This window comes from Dunckerocampus dactyliophorus, chromosome 9, assembly GCF_027744805.1.
Source record: "Dunckerocampus dactyliophorus isolate RoL2022-P2 chromosome 9, RoL_Ddac_1.1, whole genome shotgun sequence".
Taxonomy (NCBI): Eukaryota; Metazoa; Chordata; class Actinopteri; order Syngnathiformes; family Syngnathidae; genus Dunckerocampus; species Dunckerocampus dactyliophorus.
The window spans coordinates 2,385,719-2,411,022 of record NC_072827.1 but is presented as its reverse complement, the minus strand read 5'-3'; the positions used below and the strand labels follow the sequence as shown (position 1 = coordinate 2,411,022).

Genomic DNA, 25,304 nt, shown 5'->3' with positions numbered 1-25,304 from the left:
AAGACATTATAATCTGTAATCATATCCCGCACTGTGGTTAATAATGTCGTGGAAACTATTTTAAAACTAGGACTAGGATTTTTGAGGTTTTCTTAATAAAATGACGCTACCCTGAGTCAATCAATAGCTTAGTATTGAATACTTAATATTATTAGCTTTCCCTGTGATGATTATGTAATGCACGCTTGAGGAAAATAAATTGAAATAAATAGACATTGAGGGGAAACGTGTCAGATAAAGGTGGGAATGAATAAACTAATTGTAGTCAAAAGTTTCATTATATCATTGACACTACTGTATGTTCAAATGCCTCGGGAAATGTATCGCATGACAGAGTGAAACATCTTGCCGAGTGAATAGTAGACAATCTTCGGTCGGTGTGTCCAGCTGTCTGGCCTGAGAGAGCAGACGTTAAGGTTCGAAACCCACATGCAAACTATGGAATTACCCGTCCATTCGCCACTTTAGCACGGAAGAGTCAGACCGGGGGGACCGACTGGGTTGGGCGGGTGGACTTCCCAGGCAGCCCCGGCCACGGCGGCCCCCTCCCTGCAGAGAAATGTGGCTGAACCCAGAGGAAGTGCTGCTGAAAAACGCGCTGAAGCTGTGGATTACCGAGAGGAGCAACGACTTCTTCCTGCTGCAGAGGAGGAGAGGCCGCGGGGAGCCCACCGGGAGGATCAGCGGTAAGTACCCTCGGTGGGCACACACCTGAAGTGTTGAATAAAAACAAACACAGGTATGCTCTCATGGAGCTTGACTTTTCATTTCGAAAAACAAGAGAAAATAACTTAATTATAACACTTGATCCAAATATCTACATTTAAACTTGATTGAAAGTGAGTGAAACATTAGTCACACTTCACTTGACTTTGTTAATTATTGCCTCACTGGGGATTTATTTTCATTTTAAGCCAACAATTTACAATTCGTTGTAAAACTGTTGAGATATATGACACTTTCTTGGTTTACCATCAGCTCACATGTCACCAATAACACGGAACAATCATCTCTAAATAATAATATAACTGAGCAATCACAGTGTTGACTACTAAAGACACAGTATGTGATTCCTTCCATATGAAACCTGTCGGTCAAAATGCTGTGAAATAACGGAGTGGCTCAAACCTTCTTAATCCAAAAATGTCAAAAATGGAGCAAAAAGGCACAATGTAAAGAGAAATGGCTGAAATATTGACACTAGTAACTAGAAATTATGCAAAGCTTTGTTTTAACCATTTTACAAACTTATGTATACACAAACATCAAAAGGACCTCTGAGTCCTTTGATTTTTCAGTATGGGGGGCCCTTGCTGTAAAATGTTTGGACACTCCCGCACTAAAGAGGTTCATTAAGAAGTTTGGGGAACTTTCCAGAAGCGCTGCAGGTGCAAGCTAGTTTTGGTGTTGCCACGGTGACACTCGCTGCTCTGTTTTGATACCATTTGTTCACCTTTGATCCTTTGAACCTTTTGATATTTGATGCTTTGCACCTTTCTTCTTGTGAAAGTTTTTCTCCACAGAAAATACTGTAAATGAAATTAATCTGTTCCAGCGTCAAACTGTTATCATAGAACATTATTACATGTACGGGCAATGTTTTAAATCACATTTTCCTCGCTCTGAACTGTCACACAAGTGTAAAAAGAAGTTCACCACGGTTGATAATGATGTAGATAGAATTAATGTGTTATAGGGTCAAACTGTATCTGTCATACTAAGTGTACAGGCAATGTTTAAGGTCACATTTTAGCGTTCTTGACTGTTGCACAAGTGTAAAAAGAAGTTAAGCACTGTTAACAGTAACAACAAGAGTCAATGTTTATTTATTTTGACTTTAGAGATTCCTTGGTATTTTTATTTATTTTTTTTGCACAGCCAAAAAGCTCCTTATCAGTTTAGGGTCGATTTCACTGCTAAGTTGAGGTTGTGTAGAAGTCCTGAGGCGGCAATGTGCTTCTTTTTTCCCCCCCCCCAGCCTTAACAAAAGTTTTGTTGTTCTGCAAGCAGTAATGTCATAATGCGTCACGAGATTTCACAGACTCCTTGACCAGTTTTGTCCCCAAATGAAGTCCACTCACAGAGTGGATGTGTTTGGCTTTGTGCAGTAATAAGGGAACGCCGGCATTTCACTGTACAGTTTAAAGGTCGCGTTTATTGATCTTCTCACAGCTGTGTTCATTCACCAGCGTCTCACTTCCTATTTTCTATCTGAGCGCTCATAAAACAGAATAGTAGAAACTTCCTGCTCGCCTTCACTTTGTCTTGCTGCTGTCCACATAGCAATAGAGGTGAAGGGCCGAGCCCTGACAATGTTTGGTTTGACGTCAACTCCTTCAAATCCTGCAGAACAGGGAGTTTGTCACAAGCACTGAATAAAAAAAAGGTTCATACAAAGACTTGAAAGTTTCGGCAACCTTCTGGACTCTCTGGAATGTTCTCCAGCTAGGAGGCCTTGTTGCTAGGCTGCGGCTTCACGGCTTCAAGCTGGTGGACTTGGATGCTAAAATGTGTCTCATTCTGAGCTGAGAGATCTGGAAGCTGAACCTGACACTCCCCAACCGAAATAAATAACAAAATAACATAGTTATCAAGATGTGAGAAGAAAAACCTGCTTGACAACATTTTCACTGAAGAGAGACAATAAAACGTCAACAGCCAAGACCACGCCATGACGTTTTTGTGTACTCTTAAGTGGATAGTCATATACAACTAAATACACTCCTCATCAACATTTTAAGACAAGTTGAAATAGTTTCACGAATTTACATCTTGCACTGTTGGATCTTAAGGAGGTTCTAAGTAGAAAAAAATCGAGTAAGCAATTTATTGCAAACAAGCATTAAAGTGAAGTAGGCTGTTCATCAGCTGATCTAAAGTCTGTCAGTTCCTTATACTGTCATGATCTCTTGATGGCAAAGGTAAAAAAAAGAAGCTTTGTCTGAACGTGGTGGGATTGTTGAGCTGAAGAAGCCAGGCCTCCCGCAGCGTGCCATTGCTGCTGAGGCTGGATGCAGTAAGACTTCTTCAAAGATCCTGAGGGTCATGGAACAAAAATGTCAAGTGGTAGACCCCCAAAAAATCCCCTGGACCTGAGCCGGAGGATCCCATTGGTTGTCCGTCAAGACACGGGACGATCCTCCACCCAAATGAACTGGTGCCGAGTGCAGTCCAATCCAACCCATCAGACGCCATCTGCGAGGGAAGGGGTTTAAAAAGAAAAAAGGTCTTTAAAGGCCTCGTCTTCTTCAGCATCACATAATTGCCCATTTGAAATTTGCACAAGAGCACCAAACATGGGGAATTAAAAGGTGGAAGGAATTTTTATTAAAAAAAATGTAACCTTGATGGTCCTAACGGCTTCCAACGGTACTGTCATGACCAGGAGATCCCACCCGAGATGTTGTCCGCACGGCACAATTGAGGGGGCGCCGTCATGATCTGGGGTGCTTTTTCCTTCACTGGAACAATAGAGCTTCAGTTCGTGCAGGGGTGTCAAACGGTAGATGGCTATGTGGAGATGTTGCAGGGGCATCCCTCATGACTGAAGGCCCTTGTCTGTGTGGTAATGACTGGCTTCTTCAACAGGACAGCGCTGTAGTTCACAATGCCCGCCTGACAAAGGACTTCTTCCAAAGGAATAACCGCACTCTTTTGGACCATCCTGTGTTCAGAGTTTAGAACATTTAGAGATGGATGGCAAGGGAAGTTTACAAAAATGTATGTTGTAGCGCTATCTAGCTAGCTAGCTAGACCATGACTCCTGGTCCATCTGTTCTATTGATTATCTTTTATCATTCGTTAGTGGTGAGTTACATACATTTTCCAAATTTAATAACTCTGTCAAAAAATAGCATTTTTCATTACTTGAGGTTTTTCGCATGTTCTTTGGGGGTCTCGTAACGTAACCCCCGCGAACAGCAGGCATCTACTGTATAGAGGCGGTCCTCAGTCTATGAATGAGTTCCATTCGTACTAACTGCCATGTAAATTGAGTTTCAGTGTAAGTCGGATCTTGTACGGAAATGAACACACGAGTCAGCTGCACTGTACATGGAACACAAGTAGGACAAATAAAATACGGTGAAAAAAAGATGAAATACAAGAATGAAATGAAATGGTATCAAGAAAATAGAACAACTCCTTGCTTTTATCCATGTGGTTGTGCTTCATGCTGGAAGGGGTGTTGCAAAGGAGGGAGAGAGCTTTTTGGGAGTAGGAGACCACTACACTGCTTTGTTATCACTGACCATTTCATAGGAGCATATTCTTTCATATGTTGAAAGATGCATCTTTATCCTTCATGTTGGTCTCGAGGTTTGGACCGGGTCTTGCAGCCAATGTTGATTTTCTCTACTTTCTGAGCATTTTACGATGTCTAATTTCACTTCACTTTTCGCTTTCAATTTCCTTTGTTTGACACACATCCATCAGAAGAGTCTGCCTCACACTCGGGAGATATCATGAGGGGGTAAAAGGTAACTAAAAAGAAGTAAAGTGACTTCCTTCATCAGCGTGCAGACGCATGACTACGTATTACGCCGCCTACGTATGACTGCGTGTATGTATTCTTTTGCTGCACACACGTAACTATTACTTTTTTCAACTTTATTAATGATTTGGAGTGCATGAGAAAGTGGGAAGGAAACACGTAGCTCTCTTTGCCCACATGGCAGCAACAGAAACAATGTTTTAATGGTGGCATGGCGTAAAAAGCTCAGTCAGCATTAACAGCGCTGATTAGTTGATTATAAACAGTATGGTCAAATGCATGACTGTCACACTAACAGCCCACATTTTAAAGCGCACACAGAGCTAGATAAAGCTGAAGGGTGCTGACCACTCATGATACTTTAAGTGCACCGACTGCCATCATGATGTTGCCTACAGCCCCAGCAGGTAATGCCAATGTTTAGTTGACAAGACGCTATTTAGACACCCCGATGGTTATGTGCCGTGTAGACCACGCACCCGGCAACTGTTGGAGACATTTAATTGGAGTGTTTCCAATATTTACTGTATGTCCGCACCTGCTTGCTAAGTTCTTGATCAAGGTGTTGTCCTTCTTCTCTGCAGGCCTCCTGGTGGGGGCGCTTGACACAGTGCTGGACTCCAACGCCAGGGTCACGCCCTTCCGGATCCTCCTCCAGGTTCCTGGCTCCGCAATAAGCTGGATCATAGCAAGCGGTGAGAGGAAGCGTGATTGATTGAGGGATAACAATACAAAGTGCCTTTTTTGCTTTCAATGTACAGCATTTATCAGAAGCAGTGTGAAGTTCCCCTGCTGTCTTTTGTCTCTGTGTCCGTTCAGGAGCCGCCATAGAGGAAGTGAACAAGCACTGGGACTGGCTGGCCCACCACCTGCTTCACTCGCTCTCTGTGTTTGAGAACAAGGAGGACGTGGCCAGCTTCGTCAAAGGAAAAGTCAAGGTGGGATGAGAACAATAGCAAGTGGACTCAAAGTAAAGCATCGATTCTCTTTTAAATGACACACTCACAAGGGCTTGTTCCCTCCCGCTGCAGGGTCTGATCGCTGAGGAGTTCCGGGGTCGCCAGGCAGCCCAGGAGGACGACCCGGAGAAGTTCCGGGAGGCACTGCTCAAATTCGAGCTTCACTTTGGCCTCCCGTCATCTGAGAAGCTTGTGACCTTCTACTCATGCTGCTGCTGGAAGGGCCGAGTGCCCCGACAGGGCTTCCTCTACCTCAGCATCAACCACATGGCCTTCTACTCATTCCTGCTGGGGAAGGAGGGTCTGTACACATACTAGTACTACTACTACTACTACTACCACTACCACTAGTTCCTACAGTATGGGAAAGCTATTCACTGATGGTATGGAGTGGAAGGCCACACATCATCAACCACATGGCCATGGCCAATGGAGGACGTCCTTTTTCCTTCAGGAAGTGGCCATTCTCTGTCCACCAATCAATACGCTGCACTGTGTCTAACGCCACCTTGGTAATGGGAGTAATTTAATTTGTTTTGAACATGCATATGTGTTACATTGGAATAAATCACATATTACAATTCACAGTTTTGCATGTCTAAAAAGGAGTAGGAAGAAGCACGGCTTATTTAATGCTGCCCCCTACCACATTGACACTTGCACGAAGTTTGTTTGCATTGTCCCACAATTTGGTGTAGCAATGCGCGTCATATAGATGGTACGCCTGTGAAGGCTAGTTTGCGCGCTGTTTGCATTCTGTTAACGGATAACTGACGCACTTGGCACACAATTTGCGACTGAAAATGGTGCACGATGGCATGAAATGCCACGCGGACGCACAACTTATTTACGCCTACTGTTTGCTGCCTACGTCATGCTTGGACATGCACCACCAGCATTGTTTGCAAATAGGTTGCACAAGGTCCACGACTAGCTCACGCTAGATTATGGGTGCCAGAAATTTTGAAGGTTTCAAAATTTTCCAGGCGCATTGGCACGCAGCCTCGCACATACTTCACACCAGCTTACGACAAATTTACTCAAAATTGTGTACCAATACGGGGAAAAAAATTATGCAAGTGTCAAGGGGTCCTAACGCCATCCTCTGTAGGTACCCTACTGCTGCTCTTTATTATTAGCTCAGTTATTATCTCATCGTGATACAGTGAATTTGTAGTCTGAATAGTACTTTTGTGTGTCACATTTGTTTTTTTGATAACTAATCAAAGCATAGATGAAATTTAAAGTCACCAACTTTGCCATGAGGTAGTGCAGTTGCCTTCTAATTGTGCTTTCATCTACTTGTGCGTATGATAAAAAATAATCCCAGATAATGCCCGGTCGAATAACAGTACCAAAGAACTGAACGGTACTGATTCTGCTGCTGCTTCTCACCTCTGTCACAGTCAAGTTTGTCATTCCCTGGGCGGAGGTAACGCGTCTGGAGCGGGTCTCAGGCGGCCTCATGACGGAGGCGATCCGGGTGAGCACGCGACGGAGGCAGAGGGACTTTTCCATGTTCCTGAACTTGGACGAGGCTTACGGAGTGGTGGGCCAGCTGGCGGACATCGCGCTCAGACGGCTGCTGGACAGCGAAGGTCTGGAGCTAGACCGAGTCCTGCAGCAGCCGGCTCGCATTAGCAAGCGGTCAGTAACGAGCTGATCCTTTAATAACACTTTGTAGTAGTAGCTGTTTATTTTATATGCTATTAGGGCTAACAAGATTGTACACCTGTCGTGTTTGGAGTGACCAGCAGGTGCAACTAACTTCTTAATTTCCTTGGAATATGTATTTCCCGGATGAGTTCATGGTCTCAATTGCAACATCATCTAATTATCAATATTTACAGTATATAGAGCATCTCCTAACATATTCCAGTGAGGTTCATTTGGTCTAACTTTCATACAAGGTGTACATCCTAAACAGTTCTTTTTACAGACCAGAGTTAGCTAGTTTTTTTCGTACCCGACAGTTTTGACTGCTCACTTGCAGTCTTCCCCAGAGTGGTCACATGCCCACTGCCATCCTCTCTGCAGGATCCTGGAGGAGCAGGCCCTGAGGGAATACGTGCTGGCCCTGTTCCGCCTCCCTCGCGGCGAAAGGCTCCACGAGGTGTCGTCGTGCGCAGTGTGGACGCCCCACGCCCGTTGCCACACAGCGGGCACCCTGTACACCACCGACAGCTACCTGTGCTTCTGCAGCCGCGAGGAGGGGCAGTGCCTCCTGCTCGTTCCGCTCTCGGAGGTGATTCAAATGATCTGTCACCACAGACTGAGACTGCTGATTCACGGAAGATCTCTCTTCTCAGGTGTTGTCTGTGGAAAAGGCAGAGAGCACCGGGGTCCTCCCCAATCCTGTCATCGTGAGCGTTCGCTCCAAGAAAGCCTTCCAGTTTATCGAGCTGCAGGAGAGAGATGACCTGGTGGAGAGCCTCAACTGTCGACTCAGATCTCTGCAGCTGAAGCAGTCGGCCTTTCGCAGGAGCACACACAGCCGAAGAACCTCGGTACGTGCCATCAAGTGATCCTGGACCTGGCAGACCACGATTGTTAGATTGCTTATTGGTTTTGTTATCTGCTGCAGAGCTGCCCATCTCCCTACTACACCTTCTACTATGACACCGGGTGCTCGGATGAAGAGGAGATAGAGGAGCAGGTTCTCCGCAACACAGTCAACAGCGAGGCTCTGATGACGGCCTTCCACCACAACCGACCTGGAACCAACAACAACACCAAGGTCGTCTTAGTAGGGGTTCGCTGCCAAATAGCCACATCAGAGCCCGAACAGGAGATTCAGAATTTAGCTACCTCTGCCTTTTAGACAGAACCCAGCGAAGCAGGATATTCCTTAACACATCGACGCCACCAGATAATTAACTGCATGCCTGCTGTAACTCGTCAGGCAGGGACAATTTCTTTCAACTAAGGCTGTCAAAACAGAAATTTCCTTTAACGGCGCAATTTTTTATTTTTGACACGCAATTAACGTGCCCACACCGTACTTTGAGGAAACGCAGCGGTGGATGCGGAGCCACAAGGGGAACAAATATTGAGCAGAAATGGACAAAGAAAAGGGTATTTTGAATGGTAAGTTTAGCTTCAAAGCCCTGACAGATGTCTCTCGCGACAAGACTGAAGTTATTTGTAGCTACTGTCGCTATAAGTTGGGTAGTCACTGAGTACTTTGACTGCCAGAGAGATGCCAGTGCTGGTGTTTTTATTGTCATTTATACAGCAGCACTTTGGCATACGACTGCGAGCTAAAATTTGGGTTACGAGCTGCTAGTTACCGGCAGGCATAGATGAGGACAGCTATTTGGGGGCTTGTGTCAACATGACCGTGGCTGAAGACGAGAATGGATCTAAACGGCATTAGTAGCGCTGACATTAGCAATGCACTAGCTAGTCACAGAGAAAGATTTAACACATCAGCATAGTATACATACATTATTATCTAAATGATCTTATTACTCATCTCATGTATTGTGTAAAACTATGACGGGAACAACATCAAATTAAAATCACTACATGAAATGAATACAGAGCTGCCATCCACAAGTATGAGCTAGGAGTTTTTTTTTCAGAGAGGTGTACCAAACAAATGTGCACATAGCACTCAATAAGGTCATCAAATCTTACCTTTATACGTTCCCAGCATTTGGGACCAAATATGAGGTGAAAGAAAAAGCGGGAAAATATAGTACAGTAGTCCATCTGTGCAGCGTGGGAGAAAGTTGGATGGTACGGTCGAACAAAGTGGGACAAATCTCAGCTCTCATCAAACATGCAAAAACTGTGGGATTTCAAACTGTCATTTTTTAAAAATAAAATAATAGTCCATATTTCCAAAATTGGTCACACTTTACAATAAAGTACACAAAAAAACAGTCATAGGTACTGAGGAACTAATGAAGAACTAATGACTAAGGCACATACATTTAGACTAGTTACTGAAGAACTAATCTTACCTTATTTTGCACTCTTTACTTGCGTATCTTGCTTGCTGCTGTAACAAGTGAATTTCCCCGCTGTGGGATTAATAAAGTACAATCCTAATCCTCATGAAGAACAAATGAGGAACTAATGAGTAGAGTACAGTCAAACCTGTCTTAGCGGCCACCTTTATACAACGGCCACCTGCCTATAGCAGCCACTGAAAAATCCCCCGCAGCAAATTTACATGTTATAGACCCTGTGTATAGCAGTCACCTGTCCAACGCGGCCAGCGGCCACCCATTTTGTCTCCCTTGGTCAATATCTGACTGCATATAGCGGCCAAATTACCAACTCAAGTAGAAGCTTTATGCACGGAAAAGTTTAGTTTTTCAATCAATGAAGCCGTCGTGTGTAGACTTTAATTACTGAGTCCGAGCTCAGTCACAATCATTCACAAGATCCACACAAACTGTCAGTTGTTCCACATAAAAAGCCGTCTTCTTTTGAGCTTGCTATTTCCTGGTCAAACATGTAACTTTAAGAGCATTTGCACCAAAACATTACCGCAAAGTAGGCTGGGAACAGGACGTGCTCCCAGCGACGCTACAATAAAAAAAAACATACGCTAGCATGCATGCGGCAGCGGGAGCAAAACTGAGTTTGGTTGTACTTAATTGAAGTATTTTAGAATGTACTCACGTTATTTTTCATCAATCCTCATCCACAAATCCATCAAAGTCCTCATCTTCTGTATTCGACACAAAAAAGCCGTCTTCTTTTCCGTTGGCTACTAGTCTGTTAACTTGTCAGTGTTATTCAGCTCCGAAGCAAAGAAGGAAACTTCTCCTGTTGCTTCTGCCAACTTTATTTATTGAACGCGGCCACCAGACAGCAGCTCAGAACACACACACATCTCTCAGCATCGTCTCTCCTTCCTGCTTGCCCACAAGGCAAAGGTTAAACAAGCCCCACTACATAGCTGTCCAGCCAATGCCTGTAAGAAATGACACCGTTTATTTCCTGGTGTGCACTGGTCAATACTGTAATGCCGCTTGTTGTGGGGAAGGAGAGACTCACGTCGCCGATGCACTTTAATGGCTTTATTAACAGCGGAGAACACTGCAGGACTTTACATCCACGCCAACATAAACACACTTCCCAACTCTCTCCAAACTCACAGCTAGCACTGAGCCTAGCTCTCCTGCTCGGGACGCCCACCGTCACTTCCCGTCACTTCCTGATGAACTAAAGCTGTAATGACACTCTGCCGTATAAAAAGTAAAATATTAAAAACAAGCGTAAGACATTACTAGCACAGCTTTGTTCTGTGGGTGGTGGATATATTCTATCAGTTATTATTAAGCCTCTAGCTTCCTTTTAGTAAGTAAAAACCTTGGCTATGATTGCACTACATTGTCATGTAGACCTACAAAGTACACTTGGAAGAACAAGAGGTGAATAAATGTATTGCAACTGATGTGAAACTGATGAGGGGTAGGATTAAATAAGCTTTGCTTCTTCCTACTCCTTTTTGGACATGCAAAATTGTGAATTGTATTGTGTGATGTGCTACTGTTTGACTCATGGATGTTCAGGATTAAAACCATGAACCATGAACCATGATAATAACAAGGCTAGTAGTGCTGTACAACTTTTATCTGTAGTCCGCAGTGCCCTCTACTGGTCAACATTATTATTATTATCCCCCCCCCCCCCTTTTTTTCTTTTTTTTCCCTCTACTGGTCAACATTCAAACTGGACACCAACCTGTCTATAGAGGCCACCTGTCTATAGCGGCCACTTTTGCAGACTCCCTCTAGTGGCCACTATAGACAAGTTTGACAGTTGCTGAGGACCTAAGGCACATAAATTTACAGTAGTTACTGAGGAACTAATGAACTAATGACTAAGGCACATACATTTAGACTAGATACTGAAGAACAAATGAGGAACAAATGACTAGAGTAGTTGCTGAGGAACTAAGGCACATACATTTACTGTAGTTACTGAAGAACGAATGAGGAACTAATGACTAGAGTAGTTGCTGAGGAACTAAGGCACATACATTTTCAGTAGTTACTGACGAACTAATGAAGAACGAATGAGGAACTAATGACTAGAGTAGTTGCTGAGGAACTACAGTAAGGCACATACATTTACAGTAGTTACTGACGAACTAATGAACGAATGAGGAACTAATGACTAGAGTAGTTGCTGAGGAACTAAGGCACATACATTTACAGTAGTTACTGAAGAACTATTGAAGAACGAATGAGGAACTAATGACTAGAGTAGTTGCTGAGGAACTAAGGCACATAAATTTACAGTAGTTACTGAGGAACTAATGAAGAACTAATGATTAACGAATGAGTAGTGGTTAGGGTTAGGTAGGTTTGTTCTTCATTAACTAATGTAATTTTGTGTACCTTATTGTAAAAGTGTTACCTCAAAATTGATATCAATTTACCTAAAATTTGACGGTTATTTACAAATAACATTTTTTTTTTTTGTATCATTGCGCCTGAACGTGTGGAACCCATGCCGTACAGCATGCTTGGGGATATGATGTGCTCTTTTACACATTTGAAAATACTGTAAAAATGCCACTTTTATAGTACTGGCTTCTTTATTTTATAATATATAAGATTGTCTTTATCAACAGATGTAACCGTTGAATCGTATCAAATCGTGTTTTTAAAATACAGTCAAACCTGTCTATAGCGGCCACTAAAGGTAAACGGCAAAAGTGGCCGCTATAGGCAGGTGGCCGTTATAAACAGGTTGGCGGCCATTTTGAATTTGTGCGCACACATATTAACGTGTCTGTGATTAGAAGCTTGTTGTGTTTGCAGATACATATAATTATACTGTTACATGTTGACCAGTAGAGGGCACTGTGGGACTGCTGATAAAAGTTGTAAAGAACTACTAGGTTAATAAATCGCTGTTAATAAAGCCATTAAAGTGCATCGGCGACGTGAGTCTCTCCTTCCCCACAACAAGCGGCATCACGGTATTGACCAGTCTCACACCAGGAAATAAACGGTGTCACTGTCTGCAACAAGCTCCAAAGAACAACTGACAGTTTGTGTGGATCTTGTGAATGATTGTGACTGAGCTACGACTCAGTAATTAAAGTCTACACACGACGGCTTCATTGCTTAAAAAACGAAACTTTTTTGTGCATGAAGCTTCTGCTTGAGTCGACATTTTGGCCGCTATATGCGGTCAGATATTGACCAGGGGGTACAAAATGGGTGACCGCTGGCCGCGTTAGACAGGTGACTGCTATACACAGGGTCTATAACACGTATATTTTTTGCGGGGGGATTTTTCAGTGGCTGCTATAGGCAGGTGGCCGTTCTATACAGGCGGCCGCTAAGACAGGTTTGACTGTATATCGTTTTTGAATCTTATCTTAACCCATTTATCTAGACGTGTATCAAATCGTTTAACACAAAAAGATTCACATCCCTACTTACTATAGAGAAAAACCTCTTTCTAGTTGCGATTAATTATGAGTTAACTATGGACAAAATGTGATTAAACGCAATTAAATACTTAAATCGATTGACAGCCCTACTTTCAACACAACAATGCAAGAGAAGTGAATGTACCACTGTCCCGGCATCACACACAGGTGTTACAGAACAAGACTGCTTCACAAAGTGACGCCGCAAAATTGCCGCATCAGACTCGTTCTCATGTGGAACGCCGGGAAGCAGCATACACTCATGTCTGTGTGCCTTCACACAGCAATGCCGCAATCATTACACTGTGTGACAACGTGAGGTATGACGTATAAAATACGAGTCTGGCAGCGACAATTGTTTTCAACACAACAGGGTTAGAGAAGTTAAAGAAGAAATGAAAGAGAAGTGTTCTTTATGCATAAGTGTTGCTCTTCCTTTTTTTTGTCTCTAGACTCTTTTACACAGACATGCTGCAAAACCGGTGCAGAACTTTGCCTTGTCTACAATCAGGCACTATCACACAAAGACACACAAAGTGACACATAAAGTGTGATTTATGTGACATATAAAATACCTTTCTTGAAGCGACAATTGCTTTAAACACAACAGGAATGGAGAAGTGAGTGCCCTGTTCCAACTTCTCGCTATTCCCGTTTCCACAGCCACTGTCCCGCGTCTGATACTATTGCCAAAGCCGGCGAATCCACTAGCTGACTTTGATCCTTCATTCCGTGTCGATGCTGTTCACACAGAATAGTGACCCAGGAAACGGGGGTGTGAAAGGGGCTTCTCATACTACCTCGGAAGCCAGAAAATTGCCGGGACAACTTCCGCGCTTGTGCATTTTATACAGAGCAGCATTGCGTTGAAAAACGGCAGCTTTTACAGGCAGTGTAGAAGGCACTGAAGACACGTCTGATGTATTTGTTCAGAATATGGAGGTGGTGAAAGAGAGGCTGTGGGAAGATCATTTCACAGAGTTTGGCCGTGGGGTCCACATGTTCCGCACTGAGAAGGTTCAGAGGCTGGTTGCCATGGGGATACCCGAGTCACTGCGGGGCGAGGTGTGGATGACACTCTCAGGTAACAACAATTAAAAAAAATAAAAAATCATGACTCAATATATCATGGCGCCATCAAAATTGAGTCTTTGACACTCGGACAGATGCATTCTCCGATCTGGAGTCCCATCAGGGTTACTACGCCAGCCTGGTGCACACGTCCATGGGTCAGAGCAGCTTGGCCACTGAGGAGATTGAGCGAGACCTCCACCGCTCCCTGCCAGACCATCCCGCCTTCCAGAACCCCACCGGCATTGCGGCACTTAGACGCGTTCTGACCGCCTACGCTCACCGCAACCCCAAGATCGGATACTGTCAGGTATCACTAGGAAGATTCATTGCAGTGGAACCTTCAAAGTACAGTGGTTCAGAAGAAATATATAATCATTTCTCGTTTATTGTGTTTAACTGGTTCCAGACACCACCGTGATAAGTGAATTTCCACAAAGTAGGATCCCTTATTTAAAAATCAAATAATTTTGTAGTGAGAGCATAGAAAACCTTTTACGACTTTCTAAATATGATTTTTAACATTATTAGAGCCGTCTAGACATAGTCACGCTCTTATTACTAGGGATGGAGGAAATAGTCGATTCTTGGATGCATCGCGATGCGGACGTTGACGATTATTAATCGATTCATAAACATAAAAAATAGATGCTGATGGAACAAAAAGAGGTCAGTTTATGATGGTGCACCTAAGACGCTACCAGAATGGCTGAGCATAAATGCTGACCCACGACCGCTGGATTTAAAGTGAACGTCTGGAAGCACTTTGGCTTTCACATAGTTGAAGGTAAAAATTAGCTGGACATGAGCCAGACAATATGCAGGCGTTGTCATACAAGCTTAAAATATTTGGGGGAAACGACAAATATGAGAAACCACGTAGCATGTTTCCACACGAGCGAGGAGGAAAGACAGACAGCTGAAGTTGCTGCCGACCAGCGAACCATCGAGCAGGTGATAACTAATTTTCCACCCAACTCGGAAAAGGCGCTGTTATGTCACCGCAACAGCATACTTCATTACTGAGCTGTTCAATAATGTTGCAGAGGCATGTTGATTTCTTGTGGTCTATTCATTTGTATTATTTGTGAGTAAGGACAGCCCAGTTTTTTGGGTTATTCATAAAATACGGACGTCTGCAAGCATTATTCTTGTATGAGAGCTGCTGGTACAGTAATCTATATTTTGCATGAAAGCTGTTTTTCACTTAGTAACTTGTATTTGTATTTTAGTTCATTTAGCCATTTTTATGTTCGAAGATTCTTAATTTTGGCAAAAAATATCTCAAATTTGCTTAAATATGCATATTTTAATAGGCTGTGGTCAACGAAACAGTGATGATTTACTGCTTAATATATTTTGAAAAACCCTGATAGAGTGAAGCCGCGATATTCAAAGCGCGACGTGGCGAGGGACGACAGTATTGAAAAGCCACTTAGATGTAGAAATATGTTGTGAGGGCAGTGAAATGGGAGGGTTTGGTTATCTGTTTACTAGGGGTGTCACGAGACGAGACGATGCACGAGATTGGGTCTACAAGGACGAGAGGAGACAATACTTTAATATTACTGTTAAGTAAAGTACATTAAAAAATATATGATTATTGCAATCTACTATTTAAATTTCTACTGCGTTACCTTGCATTGCTCCTCACGAGGCTATCCTCTTCTGCACTCTGTGTGTATGCTTGCGGCCCCGCCTCCACCCACCGAGACAAAGCGACTGTTTGACTGACAAAAGGGCTCACGTTTTAATCTCGCGAGATCTTGTGACACCCCACTGTTCACTGTAACAAACAGCACATGAGAGTTGTTACTACAGTTGGTGATGATTTCAGAAAACTAACTCTCCATTCTTGTACGCAAGGTCTGGTTGAAAACACAAAACTTTTCTTTGTAAATCTCATAACGAACCTGGAGCGTCGACTCGCGCCATTTCCGTTCGGAAATGGACTCCCTTTTACTGACAGACTCTTCTTTTCTCCCTGGTGCATTTTTACTTTTAACCATTCCAACCTTGACAGGAGAACTGTTATCCAAAACATTTACAAACACTTGATATCACGGTCGGGTCTGGAACAACTTAACCACGATAAACGAGGGACATCCGTACTTCATTTTACACATGTAAGACAGTTAACAGTGTTGAGATGGGACTTACTGTAAATCATTTGCCTAGGCAGTTAATAATGGCCACAGTTTGACCCTAGAACAGATGAATTCACTTTACCTTGTGATCACTTTGGAGGTTCCACTGCACGGTATATTAGCGTTTCAAACATAATATGCTTGTATTTGCCTTGTGTGATGGTCGTGGTAGTCCATGAACATTCTGGCGTCGGTGCTGCTGCTCTACGCTAAAGAAGAAGACGCCTTCTGGCTGCTGGTGGCCGTTTGTGAGCGCATGTTGCCGGACTATTTCAACCGCAGGGTCATAGGTGAGAGAATAGCATTAAAAAAAACGATGAACCTCAGAGTTCCCATCCTGATTTCTTCTAATGCAGGAGCCCAAGTGGATCAGTCAGTGTTTGAACAGCTGATCCGGGAACGTCTTCCAGAGCTGGCCGAGCACTTCCCGGACCTGTCTACACTCTCCTCAGTGTCCCTGTCGTGGTTCCTAACCATCTTTGTCAGCGTGATGCCCTTCCGCAGTGCCGTCTGCGTGGTGGACTGGTTCTTTTTCCATGGCATCAAGGCCATCTTCCAGCTGGGCCTCGCCGTGCTGGAGGCCAACGCCGCGCGGCTCTGCACCAGCATCGATGATGGACAAGCTCTGATGGTCCTCACTGCGTATGTTGTCGTTAAAAACACGGTTCTGTTTTCCAAGCTCTTTACACAACAACCACTATGATTGATAGTGGTGGTCCAAACCTTTTACGTCTTTGTGTTGCAGTTTTCTGGAGCATGTTGGAAGTGAAGATTCATCCTGCTGTCAGTCCTCTCTGCCGCCTCATGCAGACGGCAACGGCAGCGTGCCAGATGTTGCTGCTGTGGACCAAGCTAACGTAACTGACCTCATCAATGATGCTTATGAAGTGAGTCCACTGTCGGTCCACATGCTCGCTAGCTGCTGTGCTAACAATGCTAATGGTCAGCCAAATAGAAAGAAAGCGGTGTTGTACCTCGCGTAAATGCTGTAGTTCAAGCAAGGGCATTTATTTAGCTAAAACACAAAGACGACAGGGTGTTAATTGGAGAGAGGTTGTTACTTCCTAAATGTGAAAACACTTATTTTTTACGTCTGTGTAGGCTCTCAGTCATACAGGAGTTGTCCATCGAGGAAAAGGCTTCTTGAGACCTCATCTGTACTTCTGTGAAGAAGGTGTCGGACGTTTTGCTCCTCATCCGAAGAGCTTCGTCAGCGAACTAACAAGTGCTGGTAGCCTAGGCCTTAAATACAGTAAGAGTGGGCGGAATTGGTGTGCCAACACCCTCCTCCTATTGGTTCCTTACACTAAGCCTGGGCGGAGTAGTGGTATAATCCTATCCTGTTATTAACACCTCCGATAAAACGTCCGACACCTTCTTCACAGAAGTACAGATGACGTCTCAAGAAGCCTTTTCCTCCACTTATTTTTTACTTTTAATAATGATTTCTCTTTGAGCGTGCGGTCATTTATGAACACGTGCAGGCGCATCTCTATAAATTTGGATGTCTTCAAGAATGTGTTCATCATTTTATAGTTTACCGCTAAAAAAAACAAACAAACCCAAAAAAACAAATTCAGCAGCTCGTTGACTAGAGTTGTCCTTCGCCACTCACTGTTTTTCAAAAATACATTCATTCATAAATCATACTGTTTTGTGTTTGAATACAACCTATTTTTAGTCCAAAAATACGCATATTTATCCAAATGTTACATATTTTTGGCGTAAATTAAGCATTTTCATGCATTTAAAATGGCTAAATCAGGCGTTGGCAACCCACGGCTCTGCAGCTTACTTGTTTTTTAACACCAAAGTAGGGGAAATGTGCATTTTCGAGAAGAATGTGTAATACTTGACTTGCCGCAAATTTGTGAATGCATCTAGACTGTGTTCTGACTGCTGATTGGATGAGCACAGGAAGGGGAGGTAGGCCAGTGTATGCAATGTCTCACTGGAGAGAAAAAAGGTGAGGGAGTTTTGAGTTTGAGTCTGAAGCGAGGTACTGTGCAGTAAAATAAAACCGTGTAATTCACGAGAGCTCTGCAATAGTGCTCAGAGCCCGTGCTCACAGCCCGTCACACACTGATCACTGAGGTGGTGACTCCACGAGAGGCAGACAGTGTGTCGCGGGAGCTGACCGCTTGTGAGCTGAGTATGAACATTTTAAAGCGCATGCAGAGCTAGATATATCTGCACTCATGTTACTTTAAATGCAGCTACTGCCATCTTGTGTAGTTCATCATAAAAACTAAAGCCACTGCTGTTACTGACAGTGTTTTTTTTTTTGTTTTGTTTTTTTAACCCCGGGGTTTATTTGCTTTTGTAGACACACACCTGGCAACTATAGGCGACTCTGGTTAATTGACTAGCGATTGGTATTAAAGATGCTGTTTGTGCCAACAAAGTCATAGAATGTTTTTGTGGTGTCCTGTCAGAGGTTTGGAGACTTGACTGTCAGGAAGATCGAGAGGCTTCGCTGTCGACACAGAATTCAAGTTCTGCAGGCCCATGAGGACACCACCAAGGAGAATGCGGTGAGGAAATAATATTGGAAAAGCTACGAGAGGGAAGCTTAAAGAGCTTTTGGTGTGGTGTGTGTTTCTTTAGTTAAGAGTGGTGATGCCGGAGGTTTCCATCCCTGCAGAGAACCTGGCTGACATTTATGACCTCTTTAAGGTAACCTCTTCTTCACGTTTCTTCTTTTTTTATGAGCTTGTCACCAACTGTCTCATCCACACCCAGACGGAACATTTCATCAGTCTGTACTGGGGTGACATAAGTGCGGCAGCGGCGGCAGAGGCGGCCTCGTGGAGTCACGGTGTCTCCTACTTGGAGCGCCAGTACCGACTGGACCGCCCCCAGTTCAAGAGCCTGTATGGGATGCTGGCGCCGTGGGCCGGGGAATCGAACCAGCACGCCGACACGCTGGCCAACCGCACCTTCACGCTGCTGGACCAGAACCGTGACAGCCTGGTCACCTTTAGGGAGTTTGCTGCTTGGCTGGGTGCGTCAAGTGGACTTAGTCTCTGTTAGCCTTTATGATGTCACTTCATTCGCACAATGAATCTGCGACCTTCCACTTGTTTATACAGCGTTGCCTCGCTCCACCGTGGTTCACCCTCGGTGTACTCGCTGCTTCGCCGGGGGAGGGTTTTCGTGCAATTTTAGTGAACATGCATCGTGTTCTGTGTCCTGATTGACGAAGGGAGAATCCACACACTGTGTTCTGCGTCCTAATTAGCTAAGTGAGAACCCCCACATTGTGTTCTACATCCTTAGTGGCTAAGGGACAACCCGCACATTGTGTTCTGCATCCTTAGTGGCTAAGGGGGAACCCGCTTGTTGTCTTCTGCGTCCTGATTGGCTGTAGACCAATGTCAATCAATCTGAGTCGTGCCAAACTGCCGTGTTTCCTGTTGTCTGATCACGAGCAAACAGCTTGCAGAGACTCTGAACTCCTGTAGTTTGTACGGTTTCTCCCCGGCAAACCCCACAATGTCGACGAAACGATCTGCACCCAAAGTCAGAGGAAAATGCTAACAATTGCACAAAAAGTTGAACTTCTGGACATGCTGAAGGAAGGTAGACATTACGCGGCAAAAAATGACAGAACTCTCAAGACATTGCATGTCAATGCTGCCACCGAACGCAGTTGCACTAATCCCTCGTTGATTGCGGTTAATTGGTTCCAGACCCAACCGTGGGAAGTGAAATTCTGCAAAGTAGGATTCCTGATTTGTAAATTGAATATTTCTGTGTTAGAGCATAGAAAACCTGTCTATGGCCTTGTAAATACGTTTTTTAACATTATTAGAGCCCTCTAGACATGAAATGACACCTTTTATAGCCAACTTCACATCTGTATTATATGGAACATAACAGAAAAGGGGACATAAAAGACATAAAAAAAGACTCACTCGTGCGTGTTGCTATAAATATGTTCCGGTGTTGGCCAGGAAGTGACGTTGGGAGTTCAGGGTTGAGTTTTTGTTTTAGTTTGCTGTGGGTTGCGGCCCCAACAGTAGCCAGTGTTTCCATTAGGGATGATTGTGCCTGTTATGAGATCATTCAAACTTGCAATCAAAGCCTGTTGTTGCGGCGATCACGTCTGATGCGTGTGTGTCTCACGGAACATTACAGTAACATTGCTGACACGTAGTGACCAGTGTAGAATACTACTCTCATATCATCACAGTGTCTTCTGAATGTTTTAAATCAGGGGTGTCCAAAGTGCAGCCCGGGGGCCATTTGACCCATTTGTGTTTTTATTGGCCCTCGACACATTTTAAAAATACTATTAAACCATAAAACTTACAAAAACAATAACAAAAGTGTAAGAAAGAGCAGTAATTTTACGAAATATTACAATAAAGTCCTAATACTAACAGAAAAAAAATTCGACAAGCATAAAGTCGTAATACTATGAGAACAAAACCAAATTGTTATTAAAGTTAAAATATTAAACAAAACATATCTACATGAGTTGGTTTACAAAATATCAAAGTGGCCCCTGTATTCTTTGGTTTTACCAGATGCGGCCCTCACTTGGACACCCCTGTTTTAAATGGTATACAGTATATATGTATCATATAACCTTTTGTATGCTCCAAAATAATTAATTAATGCAGAAAAATATGTAACATTTGCATAAATATGCATATTTTTGACATATTCATCCACAAAACTGCATGATTTATTCATTCATATAGTAAAAAAAACCAAAATGTGATAAAGTGCAGCCGTGACATTCAAACCGGGAAGTGGCATTAAAAAAGCAAACCTAAAATAATCACAACATATGTCAGCATATCTCAGTATGCTGACGATAACAATATAACTGAATCATCACAGCATATCATAGCAATCTTCACATGTCATTCAAATATTATAATTCTGCACGGACAAATTGTCCTTGATTAATTGGGGAAATTCACAAGTTGTCTTCGAATATATTTTTTTTAAATAATAATTTAAATGTATTATTGATGATAATGTTCATGCAGGTTGTTTGGGGTGTTCAGTAAATGCAAAACCCGTCGATATCAAATATGGATCGCTTGAAAATACACGTAGAATAGACAAACGCATGCATCTCCAAAGGTTTCTATTTATTAAATTAGATTTATATGTATTTATGTTATAAATGTAAATATATGTATTTATATTATTTATTATTTCACATTATTTTAAAGTCACATGCTAATTTATTTACGATCTGACAATTCCAGAACCCTCAAAAGATAGTGTGTGCATGCAGAGAGATGCCGCCATCAAATGCAATTATGGCATCAAAATATTTAAAATCTTCACATCATCGCAATCCCCAGATAATGTCCAAACATAATTTTTATGATACTAATTATGAATGGACATTTGACCAAATGTTCTTGGGACAATTCACACTCAATTTGTAGTTAATTTATTTCAGTGAATTATCGATATTGATGACTGCCATCTTCATACGAGGTGTTTCTGGCACTCAATAACGCACAATGAGCTTATGTCAAATATGTATCTCGGCAGGAAAGATACTTTTTGTCTCTCAGAAGTCATGCAAGCAGAATAAAAGCATTTAGCATGACTATGAACGTCTCTCAGCACTTCTGCATAAAACTTTCAGCATGATTTCTTTTTCTTTTGCACTCAGACACGTTGTACTGTGGCGAGCTGAACGAGAGGATAAAGCTGCTCTATCGCCTTCACTTACGTCCTGGTTGGTCAGCCTCGCTGAGTGCATGATGAAGATCCGGAGAAGTCCAACTTAGGCTCTTTTATTAACGTATGTTTGTGTCTCCAAGTCCTGACTGAAAGCGAGGGCGATCCGTCTCTGATAAAGATGCCTCCTGTGTCCACCGGCAGACCTCTATACGTCACCATGGCTTCAGGTGGGTGTCAGGTACTCTTAAAGTATCTTTCTTGGGCTTATGGAGTTGTTTTTGTTGAAGAAAGCACTGTTGGAGATGAGGTGAAGGATTACCAGGAGCAGCTGAAGCAGATGCTGCAGGATTTGGTGGTGGCCAAGGAGAAAGACGTAGAGAAGCCACTGCCGCTCATGAACCAGGTAGACCTGCATACTGTACAACGTCAACAACAATTTAAAGCCGAGAAAAAGAAATGCCAAAAACCGCATACAGTATATGATCTACTTACCTCAATCTTGGCTCTCCCCATGGCGGAGAACATTAAATCCTGGGTGTTTACATTAATAATGGTGCAATTAAGGCGGCTGGGAAGTCAGAAATATGGAACTTGGGAGTTTATATGATGTGAAAACAAAAGCTTTCCAAATAGAATTAAACAAAAAACCTGACCGATGAGTTTAAAGGGGACCTATTATGCTTTTCCTCTTTTCTGACCTATAAATGTTGTTCGAGGGAAAGGCTTCTTGAGACGTCATCTGTACTTCTGTGAAGAAGGTGTCGGACGTTTCGCTCCTCATCCGAAGAGCTTCGTCAGCGAACTAACAAGTGCTGGTAGCCTAGGCCTTAAATACAGTAAGAGTGGGCGTAATTGGTGTGCCAACACCCTCCTCCTATTGGTTCCTTACACTAAGCCTGGGCGGAGTAGTGGTCTAATCCTCTCCTGCCATTAGCACCTCCGATAAAAGGGAAGTGTCGCTCCCTGAATTGGGTATGAACGACTCTGATACTGGCTCGTTAGCATCTATTGTTCTGGCTCGGCCCTGGCTCCACCTCATTTGCAAGACTAAGAGCTGTGGGTTTTGGTCTCAGTAACCTGCTGAACACAGGGTCCAAATTAAACCTCAAACCACCATTCCGATTCAATGATGGGTTCTGTTGTTTGACAAAAATAGCTTCCTTTACTCCCCTTTCAAACCATCTGTTTTCTTTGGCCAAAATCTTTACCTCGCTGTCCTGAAAAGAGTGATTGGTAGCTTTAAGGTGTAGATGTACTGCTGAGCATTTGCTTAGTTTCCCCAATGTAGTGCTCTAGGCTACCAGCACTTATTAGTTCGCTGACGAAGCTCTTCGGATGAGGAGCGAAACGTCCGACACCTTCTTCACAGAAGTACAGATGACGTCTCAAGAAGCCTTTCCCTCGATGGACAACTCCTGTACGACTGAGAGCCTACACAGACCCCTATAAATGTTGTATTCTTGCGTGAAACGACAACGAAGTGAGACATGAAAGCAGTTTTAGACGGCTCCGCATGCTGTGTTTTACACTGAGTTTTTTTGTTTTGTTTTTAAACAGAGTTCCATTGACGTCAATGCAACACGGACTTCTTTATATGGGCATGCCCAGGCAAACGCTGTAGGCCTGCCCTCCCCCCACTCTGCTCTGGAGGAGGGCCGGGGGTGGAGTAAATTAAACGGTTTGGGTGGGAGGCAGGAAACACTGCAGGAAGAGGTGCAGAGTCTGGAAGATCTAGAAGGCTTTCTGTGCGGGTTATCGTGTGTAGCTGTTCTATAGGAGCCAAGAACTCAATACAAAGGCCCGAAAATTAGTATAATAGGTCCCCTTTACTGCATTGTCTTGCATTAAAGGTGCATTATAGACCAGGGGTGTACAGGGGTGTACATGTTTTCGGAATGTGCGAGGAAACCCACACACACACGGGGACGACACGCAAACTCCACACAGATGTCCATCACAGATTCGAACCCAGATCTTCCCGATCTCTTGACTGTGTGGCTCCTTCCTGTAAATTCTTCTCTTGCAAATTTTCTTTTCATAATATTATGACTTTATTCCCATAATATTTTGACTTTATTTGGGGTTTTTTCCTCATAATATTAGCACTTAACATATTTTTCTTTAATATTTCAGCTCTACGCCGCTGAAATGATATTATGTTTCGTCATACAGTAATTTTGCGAGTTTATTGTTGTGAAATTGTGACTTTTTTTCTCATTAGAATGCGACTTTTGCTGTTAAGACTTTGACTTTATTCTGGTCAAATTACAGCTGTTGTACTTTCCCATTTCTGCTGCTATTACAACATCGTTCTTGTGAAGTTTCTTCTCGTAATTATGACTTTATTCCCATGATATTTGACGTTGTTCTTGTCACACAGTTTTGGCAACCTAGTTTTCCAAAAATGTTTTGTCTGTTTCTCATATTATGACTTTTTAAAAAACTCATTTTTCTTTCATTTCAACATTATGCTACTAAAATGATGTTATTTTTCCTCATAATCTTGTATTATTTTTGTCAAATTACAACTTTTTTTGTTAGATTACAACTTTTTCTCTTATAATTTTCACTTTATTCTTATAAAATCACAGCTGATTCTTCCATTTTCGCTTTTTTGTTTTTTTGTTTTCTTGTTAAAGGGTTTTTTCAGATTGTGCCGCGGGCCGCACTGGCCACCCCTGTTATAGACCCACATGTAATCTTCTTTTTTTGTGCAGCTTCATTCACATTTTCCCACCTCCTCAAGTGTAGATGATAAAGGTATATCTGGTATGAAACCAGTCAGTAGAGATTCTCTTGGTTTTTATGGGCTTTTAATTGACGATGGGTGTCACCATCGTTGTCGTGCGTCACATGCCCTTACCTCCTTTGCCTTGTATGTTTGAAGTCCCTCCTCCTGCCTCCGCAGAGAGAGTTCATCCAGTTCTGCAAGACGCTCTACAGCATGTTCCACGGTGACCCGGAGGAGAACGAGCTCTTCCAGGCCATCGCCACCGTCACCAGTCTGGTGCTGCAGATTGGCGAGGCCAGCCACCGCGGCCGAGCCACGGGGCACGGAGCAAAGTCCGAGGAGGGCGAGTGGACCGTCAGTTTCGCTCAGATCCTGGCCTCGCTGCTGACCGAGCAGACACTAGTGAACTTCCTGGAGAGGCCGGCCGATCTGACGGCCCGCATCGCAGAGGCCAAGGAGAAGCAGTACCAGCAGAGGGCGGGGCTGCTCACACTGCAGCAAAGCCACCGCTAACCCACGTCTACTTTGGACTCCCCAAAAAACACTGACTACACAGTACTAGACCTCCAATCATAGTATTGTTACAACTGCAAGCGCACTGCAACACTTTTAACTAACCAATGTGATGCCTTCACATTTCAATTTCATTTTGAACCAAAGTGTCTTTTTCTAGCCAACTGTTTCTTATTTTAACCAACGTGCTCTCCTGTATGCACCTTAACACTTTCACACTTCACCCCAAGGCAGTAGAAAACAATCTACAGTGCTGTGAGCCAAAAAAAGTGGGGAAATTAACACTGGAAATGTCTTCTTAAATAAAATACGCTGCAGAGAATAA

The 25,304-nt window shown here is 43.3% G+C and overlaps 1 protein-coding gene across 1 annotated transcript; it reads left to right on the top strand.

The window, feature by feature from the left end:
- The first annotated feature begins 322 nt into the window (after window positions 1-322).
- LOC129187835 (TBC1 domain family member 8) lies at window positions 323-25,304 on the top strand. The gene is made up of 20 exons (XM_054787572.1): window positions 323-686; window positions 5,077-5,187; window positions 5,312-5,430; window positions 5,524-5,752; window positions 6,858-7,098; window positions 7,489-7,696; window positions 7,761-7,958; window positions 8,036-8,188; window positions 13,793-13,943; window positions 14,026-14,240; window positions 16,250-16,367; window positions 16,434-16,719; window positions 16,823-16,964; window positions 18,513-18,611; window positions 18,685-18,753; window positions 18,820-19,081; window positions 21,725-21,790; window positions 21,876-21,962; window positions 22,023-22,138; window positions 24,644-25,304. Exons 1-20 carry the CDS (start codon window positions 560-562, stop codon window positions 24,977-24,979), a joined length of 3,333 nt encoding a protein of 1,110 aa, XP_054643547.1. The 5' UTR covers window positions 323-559; the 3' UTR covers window positions 24,980-25,304.

Coding starts and splice junctions, on each gene's coding strand:
- LOC129187835 (XM_054787572.1), top strand. CDS start 560: ATGTGGCTGAACCCAGAGGAAGTGCTGCTGAAAAACGCGCTGAAGCTG. Junction 7,959..8,035: donor CACACAGCCGAAGAACCTCG/GTACGTGCCATC, acceptor TATCTGCTGCAG/AGCTGCCCATCTCCCTACTA. Junction 14,241..16,249: donor CCAAGATCGGATACTGTCAG/GTATCACTAGGA, acceptor TGGTCGTGGTAG/TCCATGAACATTCTGGCGTC.